The 21490-nt window shown below is 58.8% G+C and overlaps 1 protein-coding gene across 1 annotated transcript in view; it reads right to left on the bottom strand.

Annotated features, from left to right (window-relative positions):
* Positions 1–3638: 3638 nt before the first annotated feature.
* Positions 3639–21490, bottom strand: part of ARRB1 (arrestin beta 1) — a 17858-nt gene continuing 6 nt past the window's right edge. Inside the window, 18 exon segments of the mRNA XM_057421179.1 lie at positions 3639–3895; positions 5810–5861; positions 6210–6280; positions 7691–7714; positions 7866–7949; positions 8132–8269; positions 9786–9858; positions 9949–10033; positions 10119–10207; positions 10210–10253; positions 11898–11965; positions 12074–12133; positions 12673–12767; positions 12770–12868; positions 14716–14760; positions 14959–15019; positions 15367–15397; positions 21423–21490. The exon segment at positions 21423–21490 is cut by the window's right edge and continues 6 nt beyond it. Of these exon segments, the coding sequence (XP_057277162.1) occupies positions 3784–3895; positions 5810–5861; positions 6210–6280; positions 7691–7714; positions 7866–7949; positions 8132–8269; positions 9786–9858; positions 9949–10033; positions 10119–10207; positions 10210–10253; positions 11898–11965; positions 12074–12133; positions 12673–12767; positions 12770–12868; positions 14716–14760; positions 14959–15019; positions 15367–15397; positions 21423–21442 (1251 nt within the window). The 5' untranslated portion in view covers positions 21443–21490 and the 3' untranslated portion in view covers positions 3639–3783.

Here is a 21490-nt window from a genome sequence, read left to right as displayed (position 1 = left end):
TGGGATGAAGGGACCTTAAAGCTCTTCAGCTCCAGCCCCTGCCACGGGCAGGGACCCCTTCCATAGAGCAGCTTGCTCCAAGCCCCTGTGTCCAACCTGGCCTTGAACACTGCCAGGGATGGGGCAGCCACAGCTTCTCTGGGCACCCTGTGCCAGCGCCTCAGCACCCTCCCAGGGAAGAGCTTCTGCCTAAGAGCTCAGCTCAGTCTCCCCTCGGGCAGGTTCAAGCCATTCCCCTTGGCCTGGCCCTACAGGCCCTTGTCCCAAGCCCCTCTCCAGCTTTCCTGCAGCCCCTTTAGGCACTGGAGCTGCTCTCAGGTCTCCCCTTCCTGCAGCAGAGGGTCAGGATCCCCTCTCTGAGCCGCTGCTCACGCTCTGGGGGTGCACCCAGCACACGGGGGGGTCCCACAGGAGCTGACTGCAGGGCTCTGCTGCTGCAGCTCCTCTCCCTACCCGGGGCTGGCCCCCGCAGCCCTCCCCACCACCAGACTTCCTCCCTGTCTCCCTTGCAGGGCCGTGCTGGGGGAGCTGAGGAGCAGAAGCAGCAGAGCTGAGCCCGACACCCTCCCCGTCACGGTGATGCCAGCAGTGCAGAGGAGGCGGAAGCAGACTTGCAGAGGAGCAGGACTTGAGCAACAGCAGTTTGTACCCATCTAAACTTCCCCTTTCCCCCACCAAAGATCTTAACCCTTGTCTGGCTTGACCTGGATCTGCCAGGGAATGGAGATGGCCAAACGGAAGCACTCGCATCTGTGGTAGAAAGGGATGATGCACAGAGGGAGCTCCTCTTAACGTGATGCTGGTGATGGCGTTTCTCATGGAATCCCAGCCTGGTTTGGGATGAAGGGACCTTAAAGTTCCTCCAGCTCCAACCCCAACACCTTCCATAGAGCAGCTTGCTCCAAGCCCCTGTGTCCAACCTGGCCTTGAACACTGCCAGGGATGGGGCAGCCACATCGCTGGCGCCCATCTTCTCCCCCCAAACCCATCCCAGTGGTTTTAAGGAGCAACACAAGGCCTCAAAGCAGAAATCCCCCTCTTAAAACCACTTCAGCACCTTCTGCAAGAGCTGTTGCAGCATCAGCTTCTCCTCAACCCCTGCTGTTGCACACAGTGGTTGCATTAGGTTTTCCTTTGCCTTTGGGACCTTCCACTCGTATCTCCCCTCATTGCTGCTCCCCTGACCTGTTGGCCACAATGCCCCTGGGTGTATCCATCCCATAGTGCCAGCCTATAGGGCACAGCTTCTAGGAACTGAACCCTCAACCCGATGGTCCTCAGCAGGCAGAGACTGGACACTGCTTGTTGATCACCTGCAGACCGTTCTTGCCAGGCACCGTGTGGCCATCCCAAATCATGCCCTGTGGGATGCCCAAACCTTCATCCCCTCCTTGGGTCTTGTGGCTGCATGTGCTGGGGGATGGCTGGATTCAGGGCAGTGATGAGGGGCTGCAGAGGGGTGGGATGGCTCAGAGGCTGCTCCTCACCCTGGTCCTTGGCAGGAGGAGCTGGATCCCATGTGGTGCCCGTGTCCATCCCCTCTGGTCTTCCAGGACCAGGGTCCTGCTGTGCTGAGGACCCGCTGGACCCATGCCTTGCCCTGTCCTCACCGTGGCAGGGAGCCTGGGCTGGGTTAATGATTCCTCACCCCCCATTTCAGGTGGTAGCTCTGCAGGGAGGGGGGAGCTGCTGAGCTCCCCCATTGCAGGCACCTCCTGTCCTGCCCCTGCACAGGAGACACCTCACTGGGAGCCCTGTGGCATCAGAGCATCGATGTGCGTAGCTCCAGCTCCAGCCTGGAGCATGGACACGCACGTGGGCACCGGTGTGAGCTGAGGACAGGAGCCAGCTGGCGCTTGGCCACCACGTCTGGAAGGAGGACGTGCCAGGAAGCTCGATGGCCAAAGTCTCCTATGGGATATGGGGCTTGGAAGGGCAGCTGTGGTTGATCCTGAGTCCCAGGGACCAGGCAGGGGTGTCTCAGCACCGACATCCAGGTAGGTGACAGGCACAGGGATGCTGGGAACGCCAAGGCTGGAGCTGGGATGCTGCTGGAGACTTACACACACCTTAATGCAGGAGTGAATGGATTTCCTAGTGAGAAACTGCAGCTGAGGAGAGGAACAGAGGGGGAAGATGCTGAGAGAGCGGGGCTGGGTCAGCCTGGAGAGGAGAAGGCTCCTAAAGGGGAGACCTGAGAGCAGCTCCAGTGCCTGAAGGGGCTGCAGGAAAGCTGGAGAGGCGCTTGGGACAAGGGATGTAGGGCCAGGCCAAGGGGAATGGCTTGAACCTGCCCGAGGGGAGACTGAGCTGAGCTCTTAGGGAGGATGCCGAGGCGCCCATCACCTCCTCTGTGTTGCAGGTGCTCGGACCCCCAGGCCTGTTCCAGCTCCCCTGTCCCGAGCCAAGAGACGTGTCCAGGCGCCGGGACTGGTTCTTTATTCTCTTTCTTTTGTCCTTCTGAGTTTAATAAACTAGAATAATTTATTTGACAGACACAGAAACATCACAGAGACCGGGGGGGGCGAGGAGCAGTCACCCAGAACAGTACAAAGGAACCACTTACAAAAGAAGTACCACGCTGCCCATCAGCTTAACCCCAAAACTGGGGGGGGGGGGGGAAGAGGCACCCCCCCCCACATCCAGAGGGATGAAGCCATCCCCATGGATCGCTCTCCGATGCCTCCGCTGGCCGCAACGGCACAATAAATAATGGGAATGGTCTCTTGGGTGCGATGGGAGACCCAAGACCCCGGTGCGGGTCCACGGGGTGGGATGGGTGCTGGATGGGCACGAGCACCCGGTGACACACTGCTTAAGGTGGCAAATGCTGTGTGCCCCTTCCCTCCCCATCCCCAAATAGGTGCTTGACTCCGTGCAGGCACAGACAGGGGGAAAACATGGACCAGGGGAGCTTGGCAGCTTGGGAACGGAGGAACCATCCCCAGTGGAATGCCACTGGGAACAAGGTGGTTACACCAAGACCCTGCTGGGGCTCAGAAGGGGCATTTGCAGCCTCTCCCGGTGCGAGCATCGCGTGGCCGATGGCATGGATCCATGTGGGATGCACTTCCCTGCCCTGGCAGCCCACAGCTCCCAGCCCCATCCCTCCAGGGAGGCTGCACTGGTGTAAATCCCATTGGAACTGATGAACCCCTCTGCCCTGGAGCTGGCTCTTTTAGGAGGCTTTTGGGATAAGACCCATCCTGCTGCCTCCTTTCGGAGGCTCAGCCAAGGGCAGGGGCTCCATGGGGCAAAGCCAGGCTGGTGCATCCCACATGCAGCAGGGCCAGATTGGAGAGGACAGGCTGGGGGTGCCAGGAGGGGACACCCCAAGTGTGTGGGTGCCCTTTCCCATGAGCAGGCTGCCTAGAAAAGACCCGACCCCCCCATCCCCCCAGATCTGCTGCACCCCCCACCCCATCCTCCCCATTACAAACTGGTGTTGAGACTGGACTTGGATAGAAAACACGTAAAAGAGGCAGCTCATAGGAAAGGGGACATGGGGATGGATGGATGGATGGATGGGGAAAAGGGGGTGCCAATGGAAGCGGTGCAGCCCCCCCAGTGCTTCCAGTACCCCTCCGGCCGTGCCCTGCAGTGGCTTTGGCAGCTGCATGAAGTGACAACACCAGTGGCACAGCTGGAGGGTTATAATTGCTGTGACCAGCGGGCGAAGCCGGAGCCTCCGGTACAGGTAGAAACCAAACTCCATCATCATACAAAAGGAGAAGCAGCCGGATGTGCCCCCCCGGCGGCAGCGGGGACACGGGTGGGGGGGGCTTATCTGTCATTGAGCTGCGGGGAGTTCGTCCGCTCCTCCTCGTCCTCCTTGTCGTCCTTCATGCCCTTGAGTCGCTGGCGGGCAAAGTCTTCGAAGACGATGTCGTCGTCGCTGGTGGGGACAGGAGGGAGAGGGGATGTGATGGGGGACGTGGGGGGGAGATGGGGGCTGGGATGGTTCGTGCTGCGCTGTGGGGGTGCAGCTTGGGGGGGGGGCTTAAACCTTCATCTTTCAGCAAAGAACCTTGTGTCTCAAAGGTTGTCGTAGAACGATGGAATGGGTTGGGTTGGAAGGGTCTTAAAGATCATGGAACGGGTTGGGTTGGAAGGGCCCTAAAGATCATAGAACCATGGAATGGTTTGGGTTGGAAGGGCCCTAAAGATCATAGAACCATGGAATGGTTTGGGTTGGAAGGGTCTTAAAGACCATAGAACCATGGAATGGTTTGGGTTGGAAGGGTCCTTAAAGATCATAGAATGATGGAATGGGTTGGGTTGGAAGGGTCCTTAAAGATCATAGAATGATGGAATGGGTTGGGTTGGAAGGGTCTTAAAGATCATGGAATGGTTTGGGTTGGAAGGGTCCTTAAAGATCATAGAATGATGGAATGGGTTGGGTTGGAAGGGTCTTAAAGATCATGGAATGGGTTGGGTTGGAAGGGTCTTAAAGATCATGGAATGGGTTGGGTTGGAAGGGTCTTAAAGATCATAAAACCACAGAATGGTTTGGGTTGGAAGGGTCCTTAAAGATCATAGAATGATGGAATGGGTTGGGTTGGAAGGGTCTTAAAGATCACAGAACCATGGAATGAGTTGGGTTGGGATGGGCCTTAAAGATCATAGAATGGATGGGTTGGAAGGGACCTTAAACATCATAGAACCACGGAATGGGTTGGGTTGGAAGGGGCCTTAAACATCATAGAATGGATGGGTTGGAAGGGTCCTTAAAGATCATAGAACCATGGAATGGGTTGGGTTGGAAGGGTCTTAAAGATCACAGAACCATGGAATGGGTTGGGTTGGAAGGGTCCTTAAAGACAGTAGACTCATGGAATGGGTTGGGTTGGAAGGGTCTTAAAGGTCATACAATGGTTTGGGTTGGAAGGGCCCTTAAAGATTGTAGACTCATGGAATGGCTTGGAAGGGGCCTTAAAGATCATGGACTGATTTGGGTTGGAAGGGTCCTTAAAGATCATGGAATCATGGAATGGGTAGGGTTGGAAGGGGCCTTAAAGATCATATCAAATAGGCTGGGGTGGAAAGGTACTTCAAGGTCACAGAATCATGGAATGGACTGGAAGGGTCTGAAAGATCATACAGTGGGGTGAGTTGGAAGGGTCCTTAAAGTTCATAGAATCAGGGAATGGGTTGGAAGGGTCCTTAAAGATCACAGAATGGATTGGGTTGGGATCGTAGAATCATCGAATGGGTTGGATTGGAAGGGTCCCTAAAGATTACAAAATCATGGAATGGGTTGGAAGGGGCCTTAAAGATCATAGAATGGATTGGGTTGGGATCGTGGAATCATCGAATGGGTTGGATTGGAAGGGTCCCTAAAGATTACAAAATCATGGAATGGTTGGAAGGGGCCTTAAAGATCACGGAATCATGGAACAGTTTGGGTTGGAAAGGTCCTTAAAGATCATCAAATGATCTGGGTTGGAAGGGGCCTTCAAGCTCATCTATTTCCAGCATCCGAACGTGCACCTCCATCCCCAGGAACACCATGGGGACACCACAGGGACACCACATGGACCCCATAGGGACATCCCCCCCCATCCCAACACACGACCCGGCGGGTGCTTCCTTACTGTGGTTTCTCCTGGGGTGTTTGGAAGCCATGCAAGGAGATGGCAAAGGAGAGAAGAGAGATGGGCACAACAAGCGTGGTGGGTTACGTGCACGGGGTTAGTCACCATGGCGCGGGGTTAGTGGGTTAGGGGGTCCCGTGAGACCTCTACAAACCCTTCCCCTTCCCACACAGACCCCACATTGGGTGGGAAACGATGGGTTTTGTGCCTCTTACTTTGTGTCCAGCTCTATCAGGTTCGTATCTATGGGGGCTTCATTCTCTGGAACTGAACAGAGGGATGGCACAGGCTCAGTCAATGCACACACCGGGATCTTCACCGTTGTCCCATTGGATGGGCGAGACCCACCACTGGTGTTTGGCAGGAGCAGGGTGATGGGGACACCCCCAAGGACCTGCTCCTTGGTCCACAGGTTCCTCAACAGGAGGTGGAAACCTCCATCCACACAGATAGGGGAGTGGGATGTTCCCCTTTCCCTCCATCCCCTCCCATCCCATCCCATCCCCTCCAATCCCATCCCATCCCATCCCATCCCATCCCATCCCATCCCATCCCATCCCATCCCATCCCATGGAGGTCCCGCCCCACACATGGAGCTGGCTGGTGCCCACTCACCATCCCGATGTGCCGGCTCCTCCTTGGGTTTGGGATGCATCAGGGTGAAGGGCAGCTCCACTGCGACGTCGCTGCAAGAGATGGGGCAGAGCTGGGGTGGGAGCAGCAGCATCACCCCCATCCCCACTGCTGGAGACACCAACAGGGAGAAACCCTGTAGTACCCTCAGTGTAACTCCTTTAGAGCCACCACGCTCCTTGCTTGAGCTTGACCCCATGGCTGGGATCAGCACAAAGACCCCCCGGGACAGTGGCTGTGCACAAGGAGGACATTGGGTGCCCCAAATCTGCTGTTCGGCAGCTTAGAAGCTGCTGAGGATCCAGATTCTCTGGGGTTAGGCTGCGTGTCTGTGAGCATCAGTGGGGTCTGGGCACCTCTGGTGCCATGGGACCATTAAAGCTCATGGCATGGCTTGGGTTGAAAGGGACCTTAAAGCTCTTGGAATGGGTTGGGTTGGAAGGGACCTTAAAGCTCATGGAATGGGTTGGGTTGGAAGGGACCTTAAAGCTCATGGCATGGCTTGGGTTGGAAGGGACCTTAAAGCTCTTGGAATGGGTTGGGTTGGAAGGGACCTTAAAGCTCATGGAATGGGTTGGGTTGGAAGGGACCTTAAAGCTCATGGAATGGGTTGGGGTGGAAGGGACCTTAAAGCTCCTGGCATGGCTTGGGTTGGAAGGGACCTTAAAGCTCATGGCATGGCTTGGGTTGGAAGGGACCTTAAAGCTCATGGCATGGCTTGGGGTGGAAGGGACCTTAAAGCTCATGGCATGGCTTGGGTTGGAAAGGACCTTAAAGCTCATGGCATGGGTTGGGGTGGAAGGGACCTTAAAGCTCATGGAATGGGTTGGGTTGGAAGGGACCTTAAAGCTCATGGAATGGGTTGGGGTGGAAGGGACCTTAAAGCTCATGGAATGGGTTGGGGTGGAAGGGACCTTAAAGCTCATGGAATGGGTTGGGGTGGAAGGGACCTTAAAGCTCATAGACTCCTGGAATGGTTCACTAGCATGGTGATGGTGGGAGAGGCTGACCATGGCCCTGAGCTCCTCCAGGGATGGGGTTGGATGGCCTCAGCATTCCTGGGAATGCAGCAGGAACCATGGTCCCCATAGACCCCACGTTAATGGGACCAGTGTGAGGATGGAGACGAGGAAAGCCCTAGAGACTCCTCCCCACAGCCCATTGATGCTCAGCCCCAAAGAGCCACCTTGGTGCTCTCCTCACCCCTGGATCCTTCTCACACCATCTCCACTGCTCTGACCCAGGGCTGGGGGGATGAAGGATGAGACCCTCATCACCATCCCAAGTCCCACAACTCCTCACCCCAACACCAGCCCCACCTCTGGTGCTTGGCTTTGGGTGAGTGGTGGCCCCAAGAGCATCCTTTGGATGCTCTTCACCCCACGGTGAAGGTGGCAGCGGAGGGGACCAAGGGGGTGGGTTTGGGGTGCAATGGGGGGCACAGGGGTGGGTTGGGGCATTACCTGGAGGCGAGGTCTCCCAGCAGCCTGGTGTGGGTCCAAGGAGACAACAGGTTAGTCACCATCCCACCACAGACATGCAACCACCCCACCAAGCATGTCCCACACGTGTGTCCCCATCACACTGCTGAGTCCCAGCAGAGCCTTGGGGGTACCAAGGGGGGTCCCCATCACTCACCCTCCTCGTGACACCACCAGCTTCACCTTCACCTTGTAGGAGACAATAATGCCCAGGATCTCCTTGTTGGCTCCATCTCTTAACCTGGAGGAAGGGGCGGGTGGGTATCAGTGAAGGGATGTCCATAGGGACCAACGCCTGCATCCTCCTCTAGGTCCCCCCATAGGGTCTCCTGCACCCCGAGCATCCCTCCCTGGAGCAGGGCCTGGTCCTGCCCCAGCAGTGCTGGTGGGAGCAGAGCCCTGGGGGGGTCATGGTGGGCTCACAGGGTGCTGGAGGCCAGGTTGGTGTCCTCGTGCTTGAGCTTCCCGTCCAGCGCCAGGCCCCGCTTCTCCCGGTTGTTGGCCAGGAACGGGGTCAGGGTGTAGACCTTGCAGAACGTCGAGCTCGGGGCCACCATGTCACTGGGGGTGATGGACACCATCAGAGGCTTCCCCACCTCCGATAACCCCCATGGGCCACCCTGGACATCCCATCCCAGTCTGGGGAACACCCCTGCCATAGGTTCAGTCTGGAGGTCATCTCCAGCCCAGACCCATCCTAGAGGACATCTCCATCCCAAACCCATCCTAGAGGACATCTCCATCCCAAACCCATCCTAGAGGACATCTCCATCCCAAACCCATCCTAGAGGACATCTCCATCCCAAACCCATCCTAGAGGACATCTCCATCCCAAACCCATCCTAGAGGACATCTCCATCCCAAACCCATCCTAGAGGACATCTCCATCCCAAACCCATCCTAGAGGACACCTCCATCCCAAACCCATCCTAGACGACATCTCCATCCCAAACCCATCCTAGAAGACATCTCCATCCCAAACCCATCCTAGACGACATCTCCATCCCAAACCCATCCTAGACGACATCTCCAGCCCAGACCCATCCTAGAGGACATCTCCAGCCCAGACCCATCCTAGAGGACATCTCCATCCCAAACCCATCCTAGATGACATCTCCATCCCAAACCAATCCTAGAGGACATCTGCATCCCAGCCCAAGACCCAGTCCAGACATCTCCATCCCAACTGCATGCCAACCCCAGACATCTCCATCCCAGACCCATCTCAGATATCCCCACCACAGCTTTGTGAACATCCATCCCAACCAACCACCTATCCCAGACATTTCCATCCCAGCCTGGTGAATGTCTCCATCCCAACCCAACACCCAGCCCAGATACCTCCATCCCACCTCCACCCCAGACATCTCCATCCCAGGTCCATTGTAGAGAACATATCCATCCCAGACCCAGCCCAAACATCTCCATCCCAGCCTTGAGAACATCTCCATGCCAACCAAACACCTATCCCAGACACCTCCATCCCAGCCTGGTGAACATCTCTATCCCAACCTATCCCAGACATCTCCACCCTAGTGTGGTGAATATCCTTATCCCAACCCCAAATTCAGCCCAGACATCTCCATCCCAAGCCCATCCTAGAGGACATCTCCATCCCAAGCCCATCCTAGAGGACATCTCCATCCCAAGCCCATCCTAGAGGACATCTCCATCCCAAGCCCATCCTAGAGGACATCTCCATCCCAAGCCCATCCTAGAGGACATCTCCATCCCAAGCCCATCCTAGAGGACATCTCCATCCCAAGCCCATCCTAGAGGACATCTCCATCCCAAGCCCATCCTAGAGGACACCTCCATCCCACCTCCATCCCAACCCCAGCCCCAGCCCAAACACCTCTCCCTGCCCCATCCCAGAGCCCATCTCCACCCAGGAGGCCACAGCTGGTGACATCCCCACGGCACCATCAACAGGGGTTTCCACCTCCCCGCTCCTCCCACCAGGACCTGCTCGCTGAATGCAACATCCCACTGGTGCTGCACTGGAGCAGGAGACCTCCTGGGCTCCTGCAGGGCTCCATGGGGTCCCTCATGCTGTCCCCAGGCAGCAGGTACTCACTCCGCGTCCTCCACGGCCACCGGGCACTTGTACTGGGCGGTGTTGAAGAGGCAGATGTCCGCGTACTGGCGCACTGGGGAGAGAGATGGAGCCACGGGGGTCAAGGAGGACCCCAAACGGGGTCGGGGACAGCAGCACGGATGGACACATCCACGCTCCTCACCTGAGATCTTGATCTTCTTCACCGTCTTGTTGGTGTTGTTGGTGACGTGGACGTTGACGCTGATGGGCTCTCCATGGTAGTAGATCTGCGGAGGGGCGAAGGGAAGACAGGGAGGTCTCCATCACCCCTTGGGCCACCCCACAGCGTCCCCCCATGAGGCCCTCACCCACCTCCTTGTCCAGGGAGGCCTCGAGGTGCAGGGGCTTGTCGGACATGAGGAACTGCCGCGTGGTCTCTGCCATGGGCTGGGGGCCGGGCGCTCCGGCGCGTACTGCACCTTCCGGATGACCAAGCGCACCGAGTTCCTATGGGATGGCGACAGCAGAACCTCTGCCCACGGGGTCTCGCTGGGCCCGGTTTGGGTCAGACCCTTGTTTAGGGCAGGAGGAGGACGCTGCGAGGGGCAGCTCCAGGGTCAGTCCAAGCAGGGTCATTCACAGTGCTGGATGTCTCCATCCCAGCCCCAAGATCAGCTCTGCTCCATCCCTACTCTGGGAAGCATCTTTATCCCATCTACATCCCAAAGAACACCTCTGTCTCGGAGAGCATCTCCATCCCAATCCCAGCCTGGAGAACATCTCCATCCCAGCTTCACCCTGGAGAGCATCATCATCCCAACTCCAGCCCTACCCCAGCAAACATCTCTGTCCCAGCCCCAGCATGGAGGACATCTCCATTCCAGCCACAGCCTAAGGGACTCCATTGCAGCTCCAGACCCAGCACAGATCTCTCCATCCCAGGCCCAGCCAGGTGAACATCATCCCAGTTCCAGGCCCAGCACACCAGACATTTCTGTCCCTTCCCCATCCTGGAGTTCACCTCCATCCCATCCCCATCCTGGAGTTCACCTCCATCCCACCCCCATCCTGGAGTTCACCTCCATCCCACCCCCATCCTGGAGTTCACCCCTATCCCATCCCCATCCTGGAGTTCACCTCCATCCCTTCCCCATCCTGGAGTTCACCTCCATCCCATCCCCATCCTGGAGTTCACCCCCATCCCATCCCCATCCTGGAGTTCACCTCCATCCCACCCCCATCCTGGAGTTCACCTCCATCCCACCCCCATCCTGGAGTTCACCTCCATCCCATCCCCATCCTGGAGTTCACCTCCATCCCATCCCCATCCTGGAGTTCACCTCCATCCCATCCCCATCCTGGAGTTCACCTCCATCCCATCCCCATCCTGGAGTTCACCTCCATCCCATCCCCATCCTGGAGTTCACCTCCATCCCATCCCCATCCTGGAGTTCACCTCCATCCCATCCCCATCCTGGAGTTCACCCCTATCCCATCCCCATCCTGGAGTTCACCTCCATCCCATCCCCATCCTGGAGTTCACCTCCATCCCATCCCCATCCTGGTTCAGTTCACCCCATCCATCCCATCCCCATCCTGGAGTTCACCTCCATCCCATCCCCATCCTGGAGTTCACCTCCATCCCATCCCCATCCTGGAGTTCACCCCATCCCATCCCCATCCTGGAGTTCACCTCCATCCCATCCCCATCCTGGAGTTCACCTCCATCCCATCCCCATCCTGGAGTTCACCTCCATCCCATCCCCATCCTGGAGTTCACCTCCATCCCATCCCCATCCTGGAGTTCACCACCATCCCATCCCATCCCGGAGTCACTCCCATCCCCATCCTGGAGTTCACCTCCATCCCATCCCCATCCTGGAGTTCACCTCCATCCCATCCCCATCCTGGAGTTCACCTCCATCCCATCCCCATCCTGGAGTTCACCTCCATCCCATCCCCATCCTGGAGTTCACCTCCATCCCATCCCCATCCTGGAGTTCACCCCCATCCCATCCCCATCCTGGAGTTCACCTCCATCCTATCCCCATCTCACTCACTGTGGGTACCAATCCGTGGTGCCCCTTCCCCACTGGGCACAGCCCTGCCCAGCCCCTTGGCCATGGGGCTGAATGGATCCTCTCCACTCACCTCTTGTGGATCTTCTCCTCCAGGTTCTCGGCACAGAAAGCTTTGACCTCATAGTCCACCCCACAGGCCTAGGAACAAGGAGGGTGCTGAGGAGGCAGAGAAACCCCTTTGCACCCCCATAGGAGGTGACCCCAACCAGCGTCTGGTCACCATGGACAAGGATGGGGGGACTTTACCTTCCCCGTGTCCTCGGGGCCTGGCTGCAGCGTGACGGAGCAGGGCAGGTTGGGGGGGATCTGGAGGAGAAAGGGGGTTAGAAACAGCGATGGGACCCTCAAACCCAAACCAGCTTTTAGCCCTGGGACCCAAGGGAACATCCCATGGACATGGAGCTGCTGGAGCAAGTCCAGAGGAGGCCACGAGGATGAGCAGGGGCTGGAGCAGCTCCTGTATGGAGCCAGGCTGAGAACATTGGGGCTGTTGAGCCTGGAGAAGAGAAGCTGTGTGGAGACCTCAGAGCAGCTTCCAGTGTGTGAAGGGGGCTACAAGGATGCTGTGGAAGGACTCTTCATCAGGGACTGCAGTGATAGGACAAGGGGTGATGGGTTCAAACTGAAACAGGGGAAGTTCAGGTTGGAGATAAGGCAGAAGCTCTTCCCTGGGAGGGTGCTGAGGCGCTGGCACAGGGTGCCCAGAGAAGCTGTGGCTGCCCCATCCCTGGCAGTGTTCAAGGCCAGGTTGGACACAGGGGCTTGGAGCAAGCTGCTCTATGGAAGGGGTCCCTGCCCGTGGCAGGGGTTGGAGCTGGAGGGGCTTTAAGGTGCCTCCGTCCCACCTCGAAGGTGAAGGGGTACGCGTGCTCGCCCAGCTTCTTGATGAGCCGCTCCTGCAGGCGCGTCAGGGGCTTCTTCTCCTCGGGCAGGGGGGGGAGGCCTGAGCGTTGGCCACAAACAGGTCCTTGCGGAACGTCAGCCCCAGCACGTCCAGGTCCTCGCGCCCATAGCGGAAGGCGCAGGTCAGCGTCACGAAGACTGCGGGGGGACAAGGGCGCGCGTTGGGGGGCACCGTGGTGTGGTTGTATCATGGCATGGTGGCATCACAGCATGGTGATATCATGGTGTGGTGACGTCACGGTGTGGTGACATCATGGTGTGGTGACATCATGGTGTGGTGATGTCATGGCATGGTTGTATCACGTCATGGTGGCAACACAGCATGGTGATATCATCGTGTGGTGACGTCATGGTGTGGTGACATCATGGCATGGTTGTATCATGGCATGGGGACATCAGAGCATGGTGACATCATCGTGTGGTGACATCATGGTGTGGTGACATGGTGTGGTGACATCATGGTGTGGTGATGTCATGGCATGGTTGTATCATGGCATGGTGACATCATGGTGTGGTGGCATCATGGCATGGTTGTATCATGGCATCACAGCATGGTGATATCATGGTGTGGTGACGTCACAGTGTGGTGATGTCATGGCATGATTGTATCATGGCATCACAGCATGGTGATATCATGGTGTGGTGACATCATGGTGTGGTGACATCATGGCATGGTTGTATCACAGCATAGTGATATCATGGTGTGGTGACATCACGGCATGGTTGTATCATGGCATCACAGCATGGTGACATCATCGTGTGGTGGCATCATGGTGTGGTGACATCACGGCATGGTTGTATCATGGCATCACAGCATGGTGATATCATTGTGTGGTGACATCATGGTGTGGTGACGTCATGGCATGGTTGTATCATGGCATCACAGCATGGTGACATCATTGTGTGGTGACATCATGGTGTGGTTGTATCATGGCATGGTGACATCAGAGCATGGTAACATCATGGTGTGGTGGCATCATGTCATGGTTGTATCACGTCATGGTGACATCACAGCATGATGACATCATGTCATGGTTGTATCATGGCATCACAGCATGGTGTCATCATGGTGTGGTGATGTCATGTCATGGTTGTATCACATCATGGTGACATCACAGCATGGTGACATCATGGTGTGGTGACATCATGTCCTGGTTATATCATGTCATGGTGACATCATGGTGTGGTGACATCATGTCCTGGTTATATCATGTCATGGTGACATCATGGTGTGGTGACATCATGTCATGGTTGTATCATGGAATGGTGGCATCAGGGCATCACAGCATGGTGATATCATGGTGTGGTGGCATCGTGGTGTGGTGGTATCATGGCATGATGGCATTGTGGTATGATTGTATCATGGTGTGGTGGCATCACAGCATGACACCATGGCATCATGGTATAATGGTATCATGGCACGGTGGCATCATGGCACGACTGTATCATGGCGCAATAGCATCATGGCATCACAACATGGGGGCACCAAGGGGTGGTGGTCTCATGGTGTGGCTTAATGGTACCATGGCGGGGTGGTCTCATGGCATGGTTGCATCACAGTACGGTGACACAATGGCATCACGGCATGGTGGCATCGTGGCACAATGAGAGGATGGTGTGGGGGTATCACTGCAGCACCATGGTGACACCATGGTGTGGTGGTACCATGGCAAGGTGACACCATGGCGTGGTGGCATCATGGCAAGGTGACACCATGGCGTGGTGGTACCATGGTGTCGTGCCACCGTGGCTCATCCCACCAGCACTGGGAAGCACTGGCAGCTCCCAGGATGCCCTATGGAGACGGGGTTGCACCCAGGGACCACCCACACGCACCTTGGGGTGCCCACCACAAGCCCTCATCCTCTGCAGGACCCGGCACCCCCCAAGGGGACCAGGGGCTGCAAAATGCACCTGAGGACCCAGAGATGCCATCCCCCGCCCCACGGCGGTGCCACCCCTGAGGGACCCTGGGCACCCGTTACCTTTCCTCTCCTTCAGGTACTCGGGGTCCACCAGCACCACCCCATCTGCAAGGGAACAGCGCAGGGTCAGGGCACGCCGGTGGGGACACGGCTCGAGGTGTGCCCCCTTTATAGGGGCATCACCCCAGAGCTGCGGCCAGGGCTGGGTTATGGGGACGCGGTGGCACATGGGGGACATCTCCTGGGGGTTCCTGCTCCCCAGAACCTTCCCTCCCACCCCAACTGAGCCCCATCCCCACGTACCCACGGGGTCCACCACGTCGATGTGGTCCACAAAGTCCCTCTTGCCCAGGTAGACGGTGAGCTGCAGGAGGAATGCGGGGACACGGATCTTGGCACCATGATGGCCGAGCTCCAGGGGTTCTCCTGGGGTCCCCCCCTCTGGTCACCACCCCCTGAGTCCATCCCATCACCCCATGGTCCCCACGTGCTCCCCTGGAATATGCCATGGGATACTGGGAATGACGGAGAGGGGACGCCAGCTCCAAGCCCTGGTGCCAGCCCCCATCCTGCCATGCCTCAGTTTCCCTTCCCGATGCTCAGGGCATCTTTGGGATGGGAGACGGACCCATGGCTGCGTTCCTGGGATCTGGGATGGGATCACCTGGGAATCACACACACACCCCCCGGTTTTCCCAGCTTCCCACTCACCTTCCCGTTGGGACTGGCTTTCTTGAAGACCCTGCAAAGCAACAGGAGGGGGTCAGCGGGTGGGACACGGGGCACCCATGGGTGCTGTGGGCTGGGACCTGGCCCCACCACAACCGGCTCCAGCAGCAGCAGGGGCCAGCCCCGTGCCTCGGTTTACCCTGATGTGCACAGTGCAGCACAAGGCGCTGGGCAAGGAGTAGTGCAAGGAGCAGAGCAAGGGTCCTGCTGTGCAGTGTGCAGTGTGATGCAGTGCAAGGAGCAGAGCAAGGATCCTGCTGTGCAGTGTGCAGTGTGATGCAGTGCAAGGAGCAGTGCAAGGGTCCTGCTGTGCAGTGTGCAGTGTGATGCAGTGCAAGGGTCCTGCTGTGCAGTGTGCAGTGTGATGCAGGGCAAGGAGCAGAGCAAGGGTCCTGCTGTGCAGTGTGCAGTGTGATGCAGTGCAAGGAGCAGTGCAAGGGTCCTGCTGTGCAGTGTGCAGTGTGATGCAGTGCAAGGAGCAGTGCAAGGGTCCTGGTGTGCACTGTGCAGTGTGATGCAGTGCAAGGAGCAGTGCGAGGGTCCTGGTGTGCAGTGTGCAGTGTGATGCAGGGCAAGGAGCAGTGCAAGGGTCCTGCTATGCAGTGTGCAGTGGGATGCAGTGCAAGGGTCCTGCTGTGCAGTGTGCGGTGTGATGCAGTGCAAGGCACTGCACCCAACACCAGCACCCAGCACACAGCACCCAACACCAGCACCCAACACCAACACCAGCATCAGCACCAGCATCAGCACCAGCATCAGCACCCAGCACCCAACACCAGCACCCAGCACATAGCACCCAACACCAGCACCCAACACCAACACCAGCATCAGCACCAGCATCAGCCATGCAAAATGCAGTGCACAGCACCCAGCATCAACACCCAGCATCAGCACCAGCATCAGCACCCAGCACCCAACACCAGCACCCAGCACATAGCACCCAACATCAGCACCCAACACCAACACCAGCATCAGCACCAGCATCAGCACCCAGCACTCAACAGCAGCACCCAGCACATAGCACCCAACACCAGCACCCAACACCAACACCAGCACCAGCATCAGCACCCAGCACCAGCATCAGCACCCAGCACCAGCACCCAACACCAGCACATAGCACCCAACACCAGCACCCAACACCAACACCAGCATCAGCACCAGCACCAGCACCCAGGATGCTGCTGTTCCCAGGACCTTCATCCCCATCCTTCATCCTCCATCCCAATGGATGCCCAAAGGCCACAGGGTCCCCCAGAATCCCTCTGGAAAGTCCCCACAGGGAAAGGATGTGGGACCAACATCCCACCGCAGTGCTGGGAATGCTGGGGCAGGCAGGATGAAGCCAGCATTCCCGGTGTGCCTGGAGCAGGCAGGATGAAGCCAGCATTCCCGGTGTGCCTGGAGCAGGCAGGATGAAGCCAGCATTCCCAGTGTGCCTGATTTCAGAAGCTGGTCTGAGCTGCCCTGGCATGAAGCCACCATTAATGGGTTCTCCTCGGATAATCCCTCCCTGCCTTTAAATTCCATTAAAGCCATCCGGGAAGATTAGTAACCAGGGGTCTGGCTGGGAACAGCCATTCCCAAGGCCGGGCTCTGCCTGGAATACCCGGAATTCCTCCAGGATCTGCCTGCACCCGGCCAGGAGCCGCTGGGTTTCCCAGGCACAAGCAGGGAAGGAAAAGGGAGCGGTGACGTTTGGGCCAGGCCCAATGTGTGGTACCCAAGCCAGGGGTGACCACAGTGATGGGGATGGGGCTGGTCCATGCGCTGGGGTGACCCTCAGCCATGCCCACGTACCAGCGTGACCCCGCATCCCTGCATCTGTGTCCTCACATCCTGTATCCCTGCAGCCCTGCAGCCCTGTGCCCCTGCATCCCCACATCCATGCAACCCTGCATCCCTGCGTCCCCACATCTCTGCATCCTTGTGTCCCTGCATCCCCACATTCCTACATCCCTGTATCCTTATATATATGTAAGCATCCCATATATCCCTATGTATAAGGATGCATCCCTGCATCCTTACATCCCACCCCATCGAGAGCCACAGGGCCCAGCAGGGCCTGGCCAAGCAATTCCCATGGCATGCAGCAGGATTCAGCCCAGAGTCAGGATGACACCGAGGGAGCTGGAGAGGCCTGGGGCGGTGGGGTAGGGGGGATTATTCCCTTGATCCCAACTGCATCCCAGGAGACAACAGGAGCTGATCCTCTGCCAGGCCCATAAACACCTGGGAACACCAGGAACATCCCGAGAGCCCTTCCCAGGGGACCTCTCATTGCCATTGCCATGGGTGGGATGCTCAGCACGAGGCTTTGCTGGCACCAGGATCCCCAGGGCACAGGGTGGGAGCCAGATCCTGTGCTGGGAATGCTGCTGGAATCAAATATAGGGGGAGGGATATAAAGGGCCTGGGCTCAGCATCAGGGCTGGGGATGCAGGTGCCGGGTCCTGATCCCAAGTGGATGCAGGCACCAGGTTCTGATCCCAAGCAACGCTGGGAAGCCCTGGGAAATAAGGAGCAGCTGGTAATGATGCCCGGTGGGAGTGGGATGGATGGAGGGGTGGGATCAATGGGATCAATGGAGGGGTGGGATGGAGGGGGGTGGGATCAATGGAGCGGGGGATCAATAGAGGGGTGGGGATGGATGGAGGGGTGGGATCAATAGAGCGGTAGGATCAATGGAGCGGTGGGATCAATAGAGGGGTGGGGATGGATGGAGGGGTGGGATCAATGGAGCAGTGGGATCCATAGAGGGGTGGGATGGATGGAGGGGGGTGGGATGGATGGAGGGGTGGGATCAATGGAGCGGTGGGATCAATAGAGGGGTGGGGATGGATGGAGCGGTGGGATCAATGGAGCGGTGGGATGGATGGAGGGGTGGGATCGATGGGGGGTGTGATCAGTGGAGGGGTGGGATCAATAGAGGGGTGGGGATGGATGGAGCGGTCAATGGAGCGGTGGGATCAATAGAGGGGTGGGATGGATGGAGGGATCAATGGGGGGTGGGATGCATGGAGGGGCGGGATCAATGGGGTTGGGATGCATGGAGGGCAGGAAAAACCACCCACCACTCGCTCCTCCCTGGCATCCCCAGCACCCACCTATGAGGGACCCACTGAGCACCATGCTACGGATGCAGGAGCCCTGTGCAGCCCCACATATGGGTGCAAGGGGTCCCACAGAGCCCAAGACCTGCATGGGCCCATGCTGTGGGTGCAGAACCATGGGCAGCCCCCACGGCCACACATCCCAAGCACCATCCCTATCCCAAAGCACCCCTGGGAGCAGGGAAGGGGCACGAAGGGACAGGGCGGCCCCACAGTTATGCCCCACTCAATGCCGGGAATGGGGGCACGGACACAGCCCCCTCTCCCGCTCCCGGATCCGGAGGGAGGGAAGGAGGAAGCGCGGGGCCTTCCCTCCCCTTCCAGCCCTTCCTGGTGCTGACAGCAGGCAGGAAACCAGCACCAGCACCGCTGCCCATCCCTGCCAACGCACGGATGGAGCCCCACCATTCCCAAAGCCCTGCGCAAAGCCGGATCCCACCTTTCCCTCCCCATCCCATTGATCCGGGCCTCAGCATCACTGCTAATTGAGTGGGTTCCATTTGATCTGGGTCAAGGACATTGATCCCATTCCCATGGGATCGTGCGGGGTCCCGCAGCCCCAGGCCATCCATTGCCTTTGAACTGGGGATGGAAGAGCCGGGCCCTGCACCGGCTGCCCCCGCTAATGGGGCCGGTGGCAGCTCCAATTAGCCTGAACCTCATTAGAAGGGACCTCTGGGAATACCGGAGCCGCCAGGAACCACATCACACGCTCCGGTACAACCCCACTGGCTCCGGGCCAGCCGCGCCGGGACAGCCCATCCCAGAGCCAGAGCATCCCATGGGTCCCATCCCGTATCCCCGCTGCATCCCGTATCCCATCTGCATCCCTGCCAGGCGCGGTGGCAGCAGCCCCCAGGCAGGTAGGGAGCTTCGCCGCCGGCTCCCTTGGCAAGGAAGCGCCTTGGCTGTGGGATTCGGGATGTGTCTGGATCCTGCTGTTATTCCCAGAGTTTGTTCTCCAAACAACATCCAGGAAGCAGGAGTCTCCCCTCCCGGGCCACCTTCCAGGGCTCCTTCTCTTCCTGCTGGAGATCCCCATCCCGCTCCCGGACCTTATGGCTTCATCCATAGGGATGCAAGAGGCCACGGCGTGCTTTGGTGCTGCGGAGGGGCAGGATGGGATCAGAGGCCATGGGGAAGGGCATGGATGGAGCCCCGGTGCCAGCCAGGGGTTGGTCTCCCATACTAGGACCAGCATGGCTCAAACCCACTGGGGCCAATGGGTGCGCATGGGGCTGGATGCTGGAGCACTGAAGGGACTCGGGGGGAAGCTGGGAATGGTGACACATGGAGACACCTCAGCCGAGCCCCCCAAGCACCCCACGGATGGGTCCCACATCCTGCGTGGAGCACCCAGGGACCCCAAACCCTCGCAGCACCCAGGCTGGTCCCTTGGTGACCCCTAAGGAAGCCATAGAAACGATGCTTTTGGAGTGCCCGCTGGGAAAGCAGCTCCGGCAGCCAGACCCCGAGACCCCTCTCTGGTGGTTCTGGGATGAATCCAAGTGGATTTGGGGTCAGGGCTCCAAACTGGAGCCAAAAGGGAGATTTCTCATCCTAACAACCCCCCCCCGCTTCCAGCTCCCTCCGTACGCGCTGCGTGGGCAGGGAGAAGATCAGCTCATTCCTCTCCTGCCTTCCTACGGGAATGCCGCTCCCCCAGCACCCAAAAGCCTCCTGGGGCCGATCCGGCTGCATCCCAGGGCTTACGGAACCCAATGGATGCTCCAGCCCCACTGCTCCGAGCCCCACACCTCTTGGGTGCTGCTCACCCGCTCCAGGGGTGCAACATGCTGGGTATCCCGAATTAGGGATGCTGAGGAGCCGGGGGGGGATGCGGATGCTGTCAGGCAGCAACACCCAGCACCACCCCCCCCCCCCCCCCCCCCCCCCCCAGTGCTTGGGGGGGTCAGTGGGAACCCCCAAATCCCATCCTGCCATCCCAAAAGGATGCAGCGCTTCTGGAAGGTTCTGCCCAAGCAAGGCTGGACCCCCTCGTCCTTCCCTCCCGCCGTGGGGCACGGTGGTGGCACCGGATGCTCCAAAGCCCCATGGTCCGGTTGCTCCGGTGCTATGGGGAAGGGGGTGACGGGAGGGTGATGCCACCCCCCAAACTGGTCCCGGCGATGGGGGGCAAACGAGAGCCGCCTGGAATAGCTGGTCCTAAATAAGGAATGCTGGGGAGGTCCCAAGGGACAGGGAGCTGTCAGGTAGGGATGAGGGTGACGGATGGCACCGAGGTGCATCAACCCCTCAGTCACCCCCAGAGCTGGCTGGGGACGGGCTGTCACAGGGGACACCCCAAACCCCCATCCATGGGTGGTGGGGTCATCGGGACCCCCCCCCCCCCCCCCTCCGCTGCCCTATCCCAGGGTGGGATTTCCATGGGGCTGCTGCGTTCCATGGCGCTGGCAAAGGCCGGGTGAAGGATCCCCCCGTCCCCATCATCGGGGGGTGCCCCCCCCTATGGGTGCCCCACTCCGCCACGGTGCACGGCACTCGGGGCACCGCAGAGCCCAGCACCCTACGGGGGTCACCGCAGCTCCCCACTGGGATCCCGAAGGGCACAAACCGGATGACAGCGCTCAGCCCCCCGCATGCATCCAGGCTCCAAACGAGACGGGAAGGGAGCAGCGGCGCCGCGGACCCACAGCGGGGCGGGACGGGATGCGGGACCCACATCAACCCCTGCCTGAGCCCCGCACCCCGACATGGAGGGGTCGCGTGTGTCCGTGTGCGTATGTATGTGTCCGTGTGTGTATGTATGTGTATGTGTGTCCATGTATGTGCATGTGTGTGCATGTGTGTGTCCGTGTGTGTGTCCGGGTGCAGCGGTGCCCAGATGTGGGGGCCGAGCCCGGCGCTGGGTGCAGCGCGCACCGGGAACACCCCCCCCCGTCCCCCCGTCCCCGCTCCCCCGCTCACCGGGTGCCTTTGTCCCCCATGGCCCCGCGGATCCGCGGCTGCTCCCCCGGGAAGCGCCGGCCGGGACT

Source organism: Pezoporus wallicus, unplaced genomic scaffold (genome assembly GCF_028554395.1).
Source record: "Pezoporus wallicus isolate ANWC-B61680 ecotype Strahan unplaced genomic scaffold, APGP_CSIRO_Pwel_v1 contig_8372, whole genome shotgun sequence".
NCBI classification, from domain to species: domain Eukaryota; kingdom Metazoa; phylum Chordata; class Aves; order Psittaciformes; family Psittacidae; genus Pezoporus; species Pezoporus wallicus.
This window is presented reverse-complemented; position numbering and strand designations above follow the sequence as displayed.